General features: G+C 34.8%; 1 protein-coding gene across 3 annotated transcripts in view; it reads right to left on the bottom strand.

Annotated features, from left to right (window-relative positions):
* SOS1 (SOS Ras/Rac guanine nucleotide exchange factor 1) overlaps window positions 1–17,463 on the bottom strand; it is a 152,201-nt gene that overhangs the window by 57,238 nt on the left and 77,500 nt on the right. For all 3 annotated transcript variants that reach the window (XM_011281161.4, XM_011281162.4, XM_011281163.4), the window contains exons 3-6: window positions 15,045–15,176; window positions 12,975–13,139; window positions 10,844–11,053; window positions 6,452–6,595 (exon numbers count right to left, since the gene is read on the bottom strand). In XM_011281161.4, the coding sequence (XP_011279463.1) occupies window positions 6,452–6,595; window positions 10,844–11,053; window positions 12,975–13,139; window positions 15,045–15,176 (651 nt within the window). The remainder of the gene's footprint in view (window positions 1–6,451; window positions 6,596–10,843; window positions 11,054–12,974; window positions 13,140–15,044; window positions 15,177–17,463) is intronic.

Raw genomic sequence — 17,463 nt, 5'->3', positions numbered from 1 at the left:
AAAACATAAATAAACTTTCTCCAAGTTAAAACATAAATAACCTACCACCAGAAATACAGACAGATGAAATTATGGGTACATCTAAGCTAGCACAATTAGGTACTTCTCTTAAAGCCTCTAAACAAAATTACATGGCTATTAATTATAATTTTTATAGGATAAGTTTAATATTCTCCAGTAAGAGAGTAAGTAAATCAGTTCTTTCTGATGAATAATGGCATTCTTGTATTTTATGATACTTCCCATCAAGGATTCTAGTAGAGCATTATCAACAAAAACAGTCATAAGAATGGGCAGACTTTTGGTTCCAGAAAACAAAGTTTAGCCTGAACAACAAAAAATATAGATATCTACAATGAAGTAAAGTATAATAAACCTTTAGAATACAGGTGCCCAACATTTATTTTCTCAAGGTTATTTCTTAGTGGTAGACTTTTACTTTCACATTCTGTAAGCCAGAGGTAACAGTTTATAGCATCTAAAATTCATTGTTATGGTTTTCACAAGCAATTAAACAAGAGTTTAATCGAAACTGCCCAAAAATTCTATCATCAATCATTAAGAGACTAAACAATTTTAAGGGTTAGGTTGTAATCTATTGGTTTTGATGATTCCTGAGGAACAAGAGAATAGGCGTCATGATTTTAGCAGAAGCCATCCTATGCTCTAACTTATTTATGGTTTAAGAAATTATTATGAAAACAGTACTCTAGTTTCTAGCAAGAGCTCATTTCTAGGAAGGGTAATTCTAGAAAGAGGAAGAGGACATCTAGTGGAGGAGTACAGAAAGGACTGACAGAACAAATGATGTTTGTGTTAATTACTCTTAATGTTTCTTAGATTTTTTTTTTTTTTTTAAGATTGAATAATGACAATATAAAATCAGAAATCAGGAGACCGGAGTTCTATTCTTTGTGAAACACAATATGGCTTACATAGTTCTAAGTCATCCTGAATTCCTTGAACTGGTTCCTAATTCATTTCCCAATTTCAACTCCTTCAACTACTTTCCCCAACTAAAAATTTCTATAAGAATGTAAACTGGGAATTGCAGTCCACTGTAGGTTTTACAAGAAGGGATAGTAAGGTTTCAGCAATAACAAGGAGTCAGGTATGGACAGAGTAAATGGGTGAGAGGAATAAAAATGTGATTTGATGCTTTTATCTTGGGTCTCTTGAACTCTAGAAATTATCTTGTACAGAAGATGATGTTTGCCTTCCTCCTCTTTCAATAAACTCAAATGTACTATAGAATTTTCATGACAACTATACACATAAAGGCTGTAGAGTAAAGTCACTTAAAAGCCTAACTTTAGAGTCATAGGGACTCAGATTCTAATTCTGATTGTACTACTTATTAGCTATGTGAGCTCTGATAAACAAAGCCAGTTTCTTCACTGGAAAATGTGGATAATACCTACTCTCAAGGGGTTGTTTTAGGAATTAAATGATAACGTGCAAAATGCTTACAAACAGTGCATGCACATATAAAGTACTGAATAAACGGTATGCAGTATTATAATTTTAACTGGCTAATCTCAAAAGGGAAAAAAATCGCCAACTGGGAATCCAACCTCTCATCACATAGTTTTATCTTTGAGCATAAATTTGTAGAACTCTTAGCACTACTAAGAATCCTTATATAAGTTAATACATGATTTTTTGATTAGTTTACTGGTTAAAATTCAATACAAGATTCACAAAACAATGATCAATATACACAATTGTATATTAATGATTAAAAATGTAGAATATTCTAAACATACAGAAAAGTACATTAGAACAACTGATGTAACTATATTCACCATTTAGCTCCAAAAATTTCAACATTTTCTAATTTCAACATTTTATAAGACAATAAATAATAATATAATAAAAGCAATAATTTCTTTAAAAAAAAAAGAAAGAAGACAGTTTAGTGGTAATTGATCCTTCTTTCACAAGCTTATCTCCTCCCCTGCTGATCCCCACAGGAAATCATTATCCTGAATTTGAATTTTATCATTTCCATGTATGTTTTTATATCATAATTACACATGTATCAAGAAATAAGGCAATGCTTTCAAACTTTATATAAATATCATAATGTATTTATGCTTCTGCAATTTGTACTTTACATTCAAACTTATGTCCAAGACTTATCCATTTGGATTAATGTAGTTTCTTCCACTCATTTATTCTAAATTCTTTAACATTGTATTGAATAAATATACTTTTTTTGAGATAATTTAGATTCACATGCAATTGTAAGAAATAATATAGAAAGATCCTGTGTACACACTACTCAGTTTCCCACAAAGGTAACATCTTCCAATAGTACAATATAGTGCAATATCACAACTTGGCCATTGACATTGATGTAGTGAAGTACAGAACATTTCCATCACCACAGGGATCTCTCATTGCCCCTTTAGAATCATACCTCACTCCCTCCCATTACCACCCAAGTCCAAATTATGTATTTTTTTGTTTTGTAGCTCATGCTTTGGTTGTCACATCTAAGAATCCTTTGCCAAAGCCAAGACTGTGAAGATTTAGCCATGCTCTCTTCTAAGAGTTTCATAATTTTAGCTCTTACATTAGATCTATTTTATGTTTGTATATGGTGTGAGGCACAAAGTTCAACTTCATTCTTTCATATTCTCACAACTTTATAGTGTCTTTTTGTGAATAGAAGTTTAAAAACTTTAATCTTTTATGGCTTTCACTCTCTAGGTTCTTTACGAAAACTTTTCTTTTTAAACATATTTTTTAATATTTATTTATTTTTGAGAGAGAGAGAGAGAGAGAGAGAGAGAGAGACAGAGTGTGAGTGGGGGAGGGGCAGAGAGCCAGAGGGAGACACAGAATCCGAAGCAGGTTCCAGGCTCTGATTTGTCTGCACAGAACCCGATGTGGGGCTCGAACTCATGAACTGTGAGATTGTGACCAGAGCTGAAGCCAGTCGCTTAACTGACTGAACCACCCAGGTGCCCCAAGAAAGCTTTTCTATCTCAAAGTCATAAATATATTCTCCTATATTCTCTTCTGAATTTTTTAAAAGTTTATTTGAGAGAGAAAGAGAAAACGTGTGTACAAGTCGGGGAGGGGCAGAGAGAGAGAATCCCAAGCAGGCTCTGTGCTGTCAGCATGGAGTCCAACGCGGGGCTTGATCTCATGAACTGTGAGATCACGACCTTTAGTTGAAATCAAGAATCAGACACTTAACTGACTGAGCCACCCAGGTGCCCCTCTCTTCCAAACTTTCAAAATTTGCTTTTTGTTTTTTAGATTTTTAATCTGTTGAGAACTTGGGTATGAAGTGAGCTAAGGAAGGAGTTTTTTCTTTCCATATGGATAACCAGTTTTTTTAAAAATAAACATGGATTTATTTTTGAGAGAGAGCACACACAAGCACATGCACGTGAGCAGGGGACGGGCGGGAAGAAAGGGAGACACAGAATCCCAAGCAGGCTCCACACTGTCAGTGCAGAGCCTGACACAGGGCTCAAACCCACGAACCACAAGATGACGACCCGAGCTGAAATCAAGGGTCAGATGCTTAAGGGACTGTGCCACCCAGGCACCCCTGCTGAACACATGCTCTTACATTTAATGAAATCTAGCTTATCAATCTTTTCTTTTATGGTGTTGGTGTCTTGTTTTAAAAATCTTTGCTTATTCTAAGGTCATGAAGATCTCTCACATTTGCTTCCGCAAGCATTATTATTTTAACTCACTCTTGAATAAAAGTTTAGTTGGACAGAAAATTCTATTTTCCCTTAGTACTTGAAGATATTCCTCAACTAACTGTTAGCCTCTATTGTTAAAGAGAAGTCTTCTGTCATTCTAATTATAGTTCCTTTTCAAGTAGTACTCTTTTCTCTCTTACAGCTTTTAAGATTTTCTCTTTATCCTTGATCCATAGTTTCACTGTAACGTTTTTGACTGTAGGTTTATTTTTATTTATCCTGCCCACTATTTGGAATTCATTTTTGACCTGGGAACTCATGTCTTCATTTCTGGAAAATGCTCAACTTTTACCCCTTCAAATTATTCTTCTCCACCATTCTTTATCTGAAACTCCTATTAGACAATATTAAAGTCTTTCAGTGTAGACTTCATTACTCTTAGCTGTTCTAAGAGGATCATATTCTAATCGTGGTTTCTGTGTGTCACATTTTCAGTGAATTCCTCAATTCCTTTTTCCAATTCATAAATTTTCTCTTTGAACCAGGTCTAGCAAATGTTGACTACATAGTGAGTTTTTATTTATATTTAATTCCCAATATCCCTAATTGTTTGTAAATTTTTATTTGGTTTTGAGAGAGTGCACACATATGCATGAGCAGAGGAAGGGTAGATGGGGTGGGGTGGGGTAGAGGATGTGAAGTGGGCTCTGTGCTCACAGCAGAGAGCCTGATGTGGGGCTCGAACTCACAAACTGTGAGATCATAATCTGAGCCAAAGGCAGATGCTTAACCAACTGAGCCACCCAGGCATACACCCACGTCCCTTTTTAAGTAGGCTTCATGTCCAGCACAGATCCCAAAGCAGGGCTTGAACTCATGACCCTAAGATCAAGCAAGACCTGAGCTGAGATCAAGAGTCGGACCCTTAACTGACTGAGCCGCCCAGGAGCACCTAATTGTTTCTTTTGATAGCTACCTGTTCTTATTTTCCCTCCACTTATTTTTGTTTCACAATGTCTTCTTTATAAATATTTCTTCACTTATCTGAGCCTCCTAAACTTCTTTTAAAGTCTTCATATATCTATTGCACAAAATTAATTTCATCTGGAATGATTTTTTTTCCTAATTGTTGATTTTGTTAGATATCACACTAAGCATTATTATTTGTCCTGTATTTTGGAATTGCGTGTTAGAGATTTCTTAGGGGGAGGCTTCTAATGTTTGGTTTCCTTTTTTTCTCTCCCATCTCTTTATGATCATTCTTTCAGACCAGAACCTGTTCTGTGATTTTTGGGTCTCAGGCTCTGTAGTCACATTGGCTTAATATTGTGGGATAATTTGTTAAGTTTTAAAGTATATTTGTTATAAGGTAGTGTTTCTGTTCCCCCACCTCAAGTCTACAACTTTGTATAAAACTTTGCAGGCAGGAAACTGACAGATTTCTCTGGCATCCTCTTACAATCAGGGTCTTGAAACAAGAAATCTTGCTCACTTTCACAGAGCACATTTAATCTTCATTATCCTTAAGAGCTGAACACTCAGCTACCAGAGATCATTACCTTGAATGTCTACTCTATTTCTACTCTACTACTGATCTTATTTTTTAGTCCAGTTTTGCATATTCCTTCTTTTTAAGTTTATAAAAAATATCTATTTATTTATTTTTGAGAGAGAGAGAGCACACAGTGGGGAAGAGGAGCAGAGGGGGAGGGAGGGGGAGAGAGAATCTCAAGCAGGATCCACACACTCAGTGAGGAGCCCACACGAGGCTTGATCCAATGATCCTGGGATCATGACCTGAGCTGAAACCAAGAGTCAGATACTAAACTGACTGAGGCACCTGGGCACCCCGTATATATATTCCTTTTTTAAAAAAAATATACTCTATGACTTCTATGTGTTTGAAGCAAGAGTGGAGGGGCTGTCAGTGAAGCTTAAGCTATTCTGCCTGAAAATCTTAAATTTTTTATTTTACAAACTCAACCCTGTGTTTGTGGATTTTAGAGTAAGAACAAAGGAAGAGCTAAAAATTTCAGAATGACTACCAATGCGAACTTATTAGGACTAACTCATATACTGTAGCATTTGAATCCCCAAGGAGAGGGTCACTATTTTTCCACCCCCACAGCATTTGAATCATCTAGGTCCTAGACCTGATTTTCCTATTCACTTCACTCCTCCTATTCCAAATTATAATGTATAGTTATCATATATTGAATAGCTTACTGTGTGAAGGTGGTTAGCTAAATATTTTAGGTAGGTTATTTTAATTTTTACAAAAATCCTGAACCCTATTATTATCTCTATTTATATATATATATATATATATATATATATATATATATATATATATATATATGGAGGTTTAAAGATTTGAGATAAATTGCCCACAGTCACATACAACTCGTAAGTAGAAGAATTTAGACCAGAACACAAGTAGTCTAACCTCAGATCCAAGTTCCATGGCTTCTTCATTGACAGGGCATTCATGGACTTTTCTTAGCTTTGCTATATAAGACAGATGATTGAGTGTCAGCTGTAAATGCCTCTCCTTGGTGGGATCTCCTTTTTCATAATGGATAAGAGACTACTTTTTTGTGGGTTTCATAAGACAATAGAAACAAATGTTGACAATGACCCTATGAGGAACAGGCAATATAGCTGAGTGGTCATCAGTTAATATCTATGATTTTAGCTGGAAACATGAATTAAGACTCCAATTTTAATGCAATGTAGGGCTTTTATATGGACTTTTTTGGGTATATAATTAAAGTACTTACCTCTGCTAAGTCTTCAAAGCAGCTTCCTACTAAGGGATGGGGACTACCTTCATCAGTCATTTCCACAGTATCTTCTATATGGCCCAGTAACTTTACACTAAGTTCATGTATATCTACTATACGACTAAATATATTTTCTACGTCCTGTCGGGAGGAAAAACATATTAATTCAGTTAGGCTATAGAATAAAAAACAAATTTTGAGCCAATAAGTCATTTTATAATCATAAAATTTAACATGACAAATACAGTGAGAAATTTTAACAACTTAGAAACGTAAGCGAAAGACAGCTTAAGAATTCTTTTTGCAAAGGTGTACAATTTGCAAATATATTTAAGGTCAGTGGTTCTCAATATATAGCACTTTTTTAAAAACTGTTATTTCCTTAAAACAGTGAGAAGACTAGCACTTTTTTACATTTTTGCAAATCTCTAATAGACTTAATAGAAGGTAGCTCGATTTTCACATATATGTATTTAATCTGTTGTGAGACATTGTTTTGGTTAAAGCATACAAAGAAAATCTAGCTTTACACAGACAGGTAGTTGGAAAAGGGAGGAATATTTTAATTGTCTATTCAAATAATTGTAGATATCCTTTTCTTTTTCAGTACAGTTTCTTTACTGAGATAAAGGTATGAGGTATGAGGTATTCAAATAATTGTAGATATCCTTTTCTTTTTCAGTACAGTTTCTTTACTGAGATAAAGGTATGAGGTATGGTAAGGTACTGAGGTATGGTAAGTCACATACCATAAAATTCATCCTTTTAAATTGTACTATTCAATGGTTTTCACATATTCAGAGCTGTTCAATTATTGGCAGTATAAAATTCCAGAATATCTTTGTCACCTCAAAGAGAAGGTCTATCTATGTCCATTAGCAGCATCCTCCATTCTTCTTTTCTGCCCAGGGGGTGGCCACCACTAATCTACTTTCTATCTCCCTGGATTTGCCTATTCTGGACGTTTCATATAAATGGAGTGAACACTCTTTCATGCTAGTATGCCCCAAATCAACAAATGATAGTTTCTTAAAGGTTAGTTGCAAGTGGAATCTGAAACCACATCGATTTGGTACTGTAACATCAAAATCCATCGGGCTATATTAAATTTTGAAAGGATTCTTTACCTATGTGTGTTTTCGTAGCATTATGAATTTGGTCACTTGGAAAACAGTGGTCCATTGAATTTTGCAGATTTTCCAAATGTTAACACATTTAACTATAGAATATTAAAAGACCAAACCCATTAGTATCACCACCGATCTTGGGAGTAGATACAAATTTTCCAAAATTTTATTTCATTTGGAAGCTCAAATTTTATCACTGTCAACAAATATTGCCACTCTCCTTGAAGTGACAGGTTTGTTCGTTTTATTCCCCCATTTCATTCATTTTTGAGAAATGTCTGCCAAACACACAAGTCTAAATAACTACAGACCTGTCCGTTGTTCTTTCAGGTAAAAGTAGTGTTTCATGAAGAAAATGGCTAGTTCAGGTAGCCCTTCAGTCATACAGTGCTTTCCTTCAACACAGCCACCCTACTTTGGTATGGAGCAGAAGAGCTTACACAAACCTCCTAACTGCCTCAGCGCTTCTCTTACCTGGGCTTTCTCATGGGATGCCCAGCTCTTGTTCTACCAGTAGTGACAGAAAAAAACCCCATGAGTCCAGACGGTCCCCTTTTTTTTTTTTTTTTTTTTTTTTTTTAAAGAAAGGCAGACTGCCACGTGCAGCGCCTCATTTGGATGTGTCTGGAGTCTTGGAAGCTTGACTACCCTACGTTCTCCTACAAATGGACCTTGAGAGCTTGTTTGGAGGTTCTAGCAGGGGAGCGCAGCTACTCGTATACCCTTGACCGAAGAACGGTCCTCCTCTATCGGGGAAGGTCGTCCTCTTCGACCGAGCGCGCAGCTTCGGGAGGGACGCACACGGAGCGGTGAGGGAGGAAGGGGACACCCGCCTAGCCAGCCAGATCAGCCGAATCAACCCTGGCGATCAATGGGGTGACAGATGTCGCAGCCAGATCGCCCTCACATCCCAGACAGTCCCCTTTTACTTCATGTCTTCATTCTCTTCCTTTGTTATCTCATTTTTGTTACAAGTAGACATGATACAAGAATGCTCAATTCAACACTTGGTGACTTACGATGTTCTGTAGGTCAGATTCCTGGATGGGCTTCTGTCATGGGGTTACACACTTGAAATGTCAATGGATATTTTCTTTAAAAAAGTCCACTGGTTTACCCTCCCATAAGTAGTATATGGGAGTAACAGTTTGGTCAAACCCTTACATACAACCCTTACATACAAGATTGTCAATCTTAACTTTTAGAAAAATGTCTAGGTAATTGAAAAACAAATACTCATTTGCATTTGTTCAGTTACTTTTTTTATTTGATTATCTTTATTATTGACTATATTTTTTTGTCAAATCAACTTTGAAGTAGGATTCATATGCAATAAGATATACCTATTTTGATGTACTTTTAGATGAGATTTTATGATGTTATTTACTCTTATAACTGTCACCACTGTCAAGATATAAAATGCTTTTATTACCTTGAGAAGTTTCCTTATGTTCAATCCCCATTAATCACCACTATTGCCCCCAGGAAACCAGCAATCTGCCTTCTGTCACTACAGATTAGAATTCTACAATATTAAACAAATGGAATCATAATCATATTTGTTTAGTTTCTTAGGTTACGTTTTTGAGATGCATCCATGTTGCTTATATAACTACTTCATTCCTTTTAATTCTGAGTAGTATTCCATACGTATGGACATACCACAATTTGTATATCCATTTACCTGTTGATGGATATTTGGGTTGTTTCCAGTTTGGGGCCATTACAGATAAAGCTGCTATGAACATTCACAAACAAGTTTTGTGTGGACATGTTTTCATTTCTTCTGGGTAAAAACCTAGGAGTGGAATTGCAGGCAGTATGGCTAGTTTATGTGTAATGTTACACCAACGGCCAACCTCTTTTCCTAAGTATTTGTACCAGATTACATTCTTACAAGCAACGAGGGAATTGTACATTCCCACAAGCAGTTGCTTCACACTCTTTTCGACATTTGGTAATGTCATTTTTTAATCACAGCCGTTCTAATGAGTTTGTAGTAGTATCTCATTGTGGTCTTAACTTGCATTTCCCTGAGGGCTACGGATGTTGAGCATCTTTCAATGTGCTTTTTGGTCACTGGAATAGCTTCTCTTATAAAGTGTGTAAATTTCCTGCCCACTTAAAATTGTCAGGCTGTTATTCTAATTATTGAATTGTCTAAGTCCTTTATATATTATGGGTTCAAGTCTTTTATTAGATATATGTATTTCAAATAGGTTCTACCAATCCGTGGCTTACATTTTTATTTCTGAGACAGTGTCTTTAGAAGAACAAAAGTTTTTCATTTTAATGAAATCCAATTCATTAATTTTTTACTTTATGGTTCTTGATTTTTGTGTCCTAAGAAATCTTTACCTATTCTTTACTCCTTTATTTTTCAAAACAACTTTATTAAGGTAAAATTTACATACCATGTAATTTATCCATTTAAAGTCAACAATTCAATGTCCTTTTTACTATACTTAAAGGTTTGTGCAACTCATAAACTACTCCTGTTAACTTTTAACGTTCACTCATTGCCATAACTTGAGCCCCAGTGCCAGCTTCTGTAGTGAGCACTGCTTTTCTATCAGTCACCCATGCCTAGAGTTCTACCTTAGACAATCTACGAATGCAGCCCCCTTAGACAATCTCAACTGTTCTCAGCATTCAGCATTTCCCCAGGATTCAGTTAGGTTGGTTTGATTGCTATTGTAAGATCAGTAATCCCTTCTCTAATTTTCTATGTTATTGGCTCCCTCTCTTTGCTCCCCAAAATATTGTCATCGCACTTCTATTATGGTAATTACCGTACTGTGTTGCAATTTAACATCAAGTTTACATTTCCATCTTGACTAGACTCAATTTGAGGTAAGGAATTGTTTCCTACTCATCTCTGAATCCTCACTGCCAAGTACTGTATGGTGCCTAACAGTATATACAGGCAGTACTGATGAAGTATTAGTTGAATGACTCAAATGAGTCAAAATAAACAAAAAAAATCTTCCACTTTAAGAAGAGGCTTTATTCCTTGGAGTACATGGAAAACTGAATTCACTTGCACTTATAGTTCAGTCTAGTTTAGATTTGGTCTTTTAATTTTTGATGTTGAATTTATTGAAACTGTTGTAGCAACTCTGAGATCATAGTCACTATGAATTAAATCACACAGCTTAAAAAGTTATGACAAATTATCAATCATAAACTACACAAATTCAAATTTAAGGGATCACGTAAAATTAACACGTACAATGATATATGTGTATACAACAATACTTACATTAGCTGAAAATAATTTTGAATTGGAGACAAAGGGCTCTCTAAAAACTTTTATAATTAAATTTAGTTCCCTTATGTACTGTCGAATTTCTGCCATAAATGCTTTTACCAAATCATAGTAAGTTTGCTCTCCTGAGGTGGAAGGCTCTTCATCGGTTAAAGATAATATATTTATATCTTCTACATCTTGATGAAACATATCCATCAATACCTACATAGTCAGAGATATAAAAAAAGTACAGTGAAATATGAACCTGTAGTTAAAGATAAGCACCCTAAGTTGCTCTTTGAATACAGTTCATAAGTGATAAAAAGCAGAAACACAATAATCTCTTCTTGGCTATATTGCCACTGCTTCCTGCATATTTTCTCTACAAACAGAATTCTACATCTAATATCACAAACTGCCTCCTCCAAGCTCTCTGTTAATACTGCTACCTGTCTGTCTCTCTTGTTAACCTATTAGTTCAAATTTGTTCCCAAACTTTGTCTTAGACTTCCCTTAGTTTCCTCTGTTTCATACCCTTGTCATCACCACCTCATTCCAGGGCCTCACTGCCCTGTATCTGAATAATTCACAGTCTGCTAATTGGCCTCCTTGACTACATTTGTTGGAAACTGATCAAAACTAGTCCTGCTTCTTCCAAGAAGCCTATTATTATTCTCTTACTAAATCTCACCTTTCCCCTTCTATAAATTTTGACATCATTATCTCTACAACATGATGAAATATTTTATCTTGTATTACTCTGTGCTTGTTTCACAAATGTAAATTTCCCTTCATCAACTCTGCAGCCTTGTTTTATACTTCTTTTGCATCTCCTCTCTGTGTAAGCTCATAGTATGTACTAAAAAATATTTTACTTATCTGATTTAAAAGCTAACAAATATTTTATATTCATTGAAAAATATTTTAAAAACCAAATAGTTATTCATTTAAAAATGTCAATACATTTGAGACCCTTCCTCAGATCAGGTGATTTTTACTCTATATGCTCACATTCTAAAAGAAAAAATAAACATTAGAACATAATTAAGTGGATTCAGTAATCAGAGAGAATAGTCCAAATCAATAAGAGTATAGTGAGGAAAAAATGGAACGAAATGCTCATCCAAAAATATTTTCTTTTCTGAAAAGTCATTTTCATAAAATGAAAATATTGAGGCAATCTAGAGTAATAACTAAGAGCTTTAGAATGAGATCTAGAGTTTGAGTCCAGGTTTTGAAACTTCTTAGTAAGTTCTGGGTCAATTTCTGTATCTCTCTAAACTTCAGTTTCCCTTTTATAAAGAGTACCTACCTTACAGGGGTACCACAAAGACGAAAGGAAATAAATTACATATATGCTTAACTTCAATAATGTTTGCTCTTTTTATTTTTAGTAGGCTCCACACACATCGTGGAGCCCAACGCAGGACTTGCACTCATGACCCCAAGATCGAGAGTCAGACACCTAATCGACTGAGCTACCCAGGTGCCCCAATGTGTATTCTTAATATTTTTATAATAAAACCACAGAAGTAGTATCTAAAGAGAGTTAGGTGTTGAAATAAAGCCCTCAAGAGTTTAGTATTTTTACATTTTCAAAATTTGTTTTCAAAGTTCATCATCTTCTAAGTATTCCAATCTAAATACTTTAAAGAATTTCACTAATAAGAGATTATCACTATCATTTACTCTACTTGCAGGAACACATAAAAGAAAAACTGCATGACATTTTTAAACACAGTTTACAGGCAGCTGGGTGGCTCAGTCAATTAAACATCTGACTCTTGATTTCGGTTCAAGTCATGATCTCATGGTCTGTGAGATCAAGCCCCAGGTCAGGCTCTATGATGACAGTGCAGAGCCTGCTTGAGATTCTCTTTCTCTGCCCCTCCCCCACTCACAGGTTTGCTCACTCTCTCTCTCAAAATAAATAAATAAAACATTTTTAAAAATAAACATGGTTTAATACTATATATATAATACTCTATTTCTATAAAGTGATATCTTGTGTAGTTGCTATTAGACTACTGGAAATATACCCTAACACATAATATATAATTTTATTATCTGAATAGTATGTTAGCATCCAATAAATCAGGTATAAAAACTTAAGAACAAGACATACAGAAGATCAGTATCCTACCTTATCAGCACACATTGCCACTTTAATATCTTGTTTTGTAATTTCATAATGCCGTATATTTCGTACATAATTCCCCACCAGCTTTAAAATGTCTGCAGAAATGTATTCTAATACTGCTACTATGTAAACAGAAACCTGGTGGTCAATTTTATAACCTAGGACCTCCTGAAAAATTAAAAGAAAAACATGTTTAAAAATCAGATACTATAAATTTGACACACTGATTAAAAATAAAAAAAAATGTATACAATTTAGCTTAACTTTTACTGAGGCCTGTGATTATCAACAACATTTCATTGTAAGTGGTTCATCTATGAATAATATACATATTGCTATTTGGAAATGTAGGTAGAGCAAAATTACCTACGATCATGTAAAATACTTAATAAGTACAGATTACTAAATAGATCATCCTTAACTTAAGAAGGGAAGCCCCAGTTTGGGGGACAGGAGAAATGCTCACTTTACCTAATTCAGAATACCTGGAATTAACTATGAAAAAGAGGTTTTTTCTTTATTCAGAACAAAAGTTAATGTATTATTGATATCTGGGAATATGTACACTAGCCTTATACCTCTGTTCTTCATTCCAAAGGAATCTGGGATCCCAAAACCCTGGTGGCGCATTTCTGGTATTTGTACTGTTTCAATGAGAAAAAATTTATGCTATGTTCTACTGAACAACAGTGGTTACTAAGAACATGTTAAATAGTATTATTAGACTTCAAAGAAGGTATGGGCTTTTGTGGGGCTGACCAGTTGCTACAGGGAAACAAATTCTATTTTCTAAACAATCTGATTTAAAAAAAAACCTTTGAAACACGAAGTTTACTTATAAGTTGGCGGCAGGTGGCATTTACCTTTAAAGATATGTAAAAACTATGAAATGGTTATAGTGATAAAGATTTATTAATAAACTGAAATGGTATTTGCAATTAGATCATAAAATTCAAAGTTCAGGATCATTACTGACACAGCAGGCACATACCTCAATGTGTTAATTCTCTCAGAATAAAATTCAATGTATGGCTAGTAAAAATTAGGAAAAGAGAATTATACAGAAGTATGTAGTTACTAGTAGTTTAGTAATTCTCTATAGCTTGCACTTATTTCCTCAGACCAGTAAAATACAGACAGATATTTCTATTCCAACAACCCGAGTACAAAACATAACCTTTGACAGTCTTAAACATAATCCAAGTGTTTAGTCTTAAATCTTAAGTCTTGGACGAGATCAAACAGACCTGAATTCCCTAACACCATCACCTGGAGCCCTGTGAACATGGACTAAAAGTTACTTAATCCATTTTTGCCTCAGTCACCTCATCTACAAACTGGGGATGACAATAATAACTTTGTTGAGTAATAAAATTTAGAGGTAATGTATGCAAAAGCATTAACATTTTGCTTGTATTATAGTACATAAAAATGATTGGTATCATAAGTATTAAGGTTTTAATTACTATAATACCTATATTTTTGACGTGAGAGTTAGTCTATAGTTTGTTAATCTTATTAAATAAATAGAAACAGGATTATTAGCATTTCCAACAATTATTCTTTCTACTAGCTCTGGAGAGATTCAGCTGACTGATTTAAATGAGAAGTGGGACTGGGTAGTTTAGGTAATCTTTAGACAATTTTTGCTCAGAAATTACACATAGCCCTGTGGCAGACTCACAGAAGTCCCTACACATCTAACAACGTGAAGGATTAAGATTTGAAGGATGTGTAGGGACACTTAGGTCTAACCAATAAGAAAGGAATTTTATAAATTCTCTTTGAGGTACTAGTAACACCAGAACTGAACGAAATCCACAATTATAACTTTTCTTAGTCCCTTCAATTTGCATATTTTTGTCAGTATGAAATTACTTTAAATCATGTTGCCCAACTTATATTTCCCTATTGTCATATCATCCCTCCCCGTGACATGAATTTCTGGAAAAATTAAAATGAGAGAATTTTACTCTTCAATCGACTATTATCCATAAAATATATGCTGAGTGTTTGAAAACGATGGGTTTTATTTTGCTTTTAAAAGGCAAGAAGGTAGTATTTCAGCTTTACCTTTAATAAAGGATGAATTTTTTCTACTGGGAGAGATAAAGGGTTTCTTCGCTTCCTCTTTTCAATAGCCGATTGGGCATCAGCTATTGCCCACTTATCAATTGGATGAGGGAAACTTTTTTGAACACGTTCCTTGGAAAATAGGAAAATAACAACTAAGCAACAAATATATTAAATAGTGCTCTTCACTTATAATTTACTTTAAAAATCAAAGAATACCAAAAGCAGGCTTTTCACATGTGCTATAATTTATACTACAACCATACTTAAGAGAAAACTCTACTGTCAATGGATTAGTTTCTTAATTAGACAATTAAGAGATTAAACATTCTTTGTATTATCTAGGGGAGAATATCACATTCAGAATTTCAACTTAGCTGTGATAAAGCTAATGACAAGAATGATTAGAATAAACATTGCTTGTATAAAATCTCAACAAGACCTAAGCTCAAGAAGCAAGTATCTAATTTTCATTCATTTGACCTTTTAATAATACCAATTACAACCTCAAGTAGCATTTTGCACTTGAAACCTCTAAGAAATTTTTTCTTTATTCATCATGCAAAAGTACTTGACTTCAAAACTATTTACAGATCATGGAAAACAAGGGTTTACATTGGTAACAGCAATTTTTATACGCCATAGTTCATCATTAGAGTTTGAACCCTCTATAAATCATTAATTTTTACAAAATACTTCTCTTTAATTTCTAGCACTTACTTGGTTAGCATTTCCATTGAAAGTGAAGAAACTCATGTTAATGTAAAAGCTGAATTTTCCTACTTTAATAAACTAATGTAGTTCACTTCAAGCAAAAGTGACTCTTTCAGGATACCACAGTGAAAACCAGTAGAGGTCGCTATTAACATAATTTAAAACCATGTAGATAACTAGTTTGTAAAAACTATTAGATAAAATTAAATGTCACTCCTGATTATAAACCTAAATAAAAAGTTTTGTCAGTTGCTATTAAAATGAAAAATAAAAAAAAGAGACTGTCACATGACACTTTGGAGGGAAAACATGTTGATTTTAGGACATCTTAAGAACAAATTTATAAAGTGAGAATAATTTAGCCCATTCAAGTTAAGTAAATTTTCTCTTCATCTAGGTTTGAGGCTTGAAATCAGCTGCCAAAGTTAAGAAGTGATCGTTTCAATTCTAATTAATGGAACTGGAGGTATGTTGAAAGAAATTATTGTAGTTATAAATGGAGTTTACAAATTTATTGAAATGCCTAGTTAAAAAGCTATTTGCCAGGACACTATACAGATAATACAAAGGTCCAAAATATTGGGGGAGTTTGGAAGGTAAAAAAGGAGAAAAGAAAAGGAGGAGAAGGTGGAAAGCAACATCAAAAGCTAAAATTCTTTTCCTTTCTCCCAGTCAATACTAGATTTGCTAATCCAAAAATGACAATTAAAGAGATTTAGGACTAACTTAACTATGGCTTCCAATTAAAAATTTCAGTGATGGGTTTAACCTGTGGTTAACCATGGTACAAATCTTATAATGGTATGGCCCTGTGCTGCTATTTTCGTTCCCCTCACCTCTTTCCCTCCCTCCCTCCCTCCCTCCCTCCCTTTCTTCCTTCCTTCTAACCTCAACTCACAGTAAGAAATAATAAATTCTTTTTTTTTTAATTTTTTTTTCAACGTTTATTTATTTTTGGGACAGAGAGAGACAGAGCATGAACGGGGGAGGGGCAGAGAGAGAGGGACACACAGAATCGGAAACAGGCTCCAGGCTCTGAGCCATCAGCCCAGAGCCCGACGCGGGGCTCGAACTCACGGACCGCGAGATCGTGACCTGGCTGAAGTCGGACGCTTAACCGACTGCGCCACCCAGGCGCCCCAGAAATAATAAATTCTTAATACATCTCATTGCATCCTTACACATCATACACATACTAAACAAAGTTCATAAAACAAAACCTGCCCTTATTACACGCTGATATTACACTGATATTTTCTATGCATTAAAAAAAAGTTAGTTGGGCAATGCATAATGTGATTTTATGACTTACTAATGGGTCCTGACCTAGAGTCTAAAAAGCACTGGTGTATGGTAGTGAAAGTATAAGAGAAAAGACGTTGAACTCAATACGACAATTCTTTTTTTTTTTTTAATGTTTTTTTTTATATGAAATTTATTGACAAATTGGTTTCCATACAACACCCAGTGCTCATCCCAAAAGGTGCCCTCCTCAATACCCATCACCCACCCTCTCCTCCCTCCCACCCCCCATCAACCCTCAGTTTGTTCTCAGTTTTTAACAGTCTCTTATGCTTTGGCTCTCTCCCACTCTAACCTGTTTTTTTTTTTTTCCTTCCCCTCCCCCATGGGTTCCTGTTAAGTTTCTCAGGATCCACATAAGAGTGAAACCATATGGTATCTGTCTTTCTCTGTATGGCTTATT

Source organism: Felis catus, chromosome A3 (genome assembly GCF_018350175.1).
Source record: "Felis catus isolate Fca126 chromosome A3, F.catus_Fca126_mat1.0, whole genome shotgun sequence".
NCBI lineage: Eukaryota > Metazoa > Chordata > Mammalia > Carnivora > Felidae > Felis > Felis catus.
This window is presented reverse-complemented; position numbering and strand designations above follow the sequence as displayed.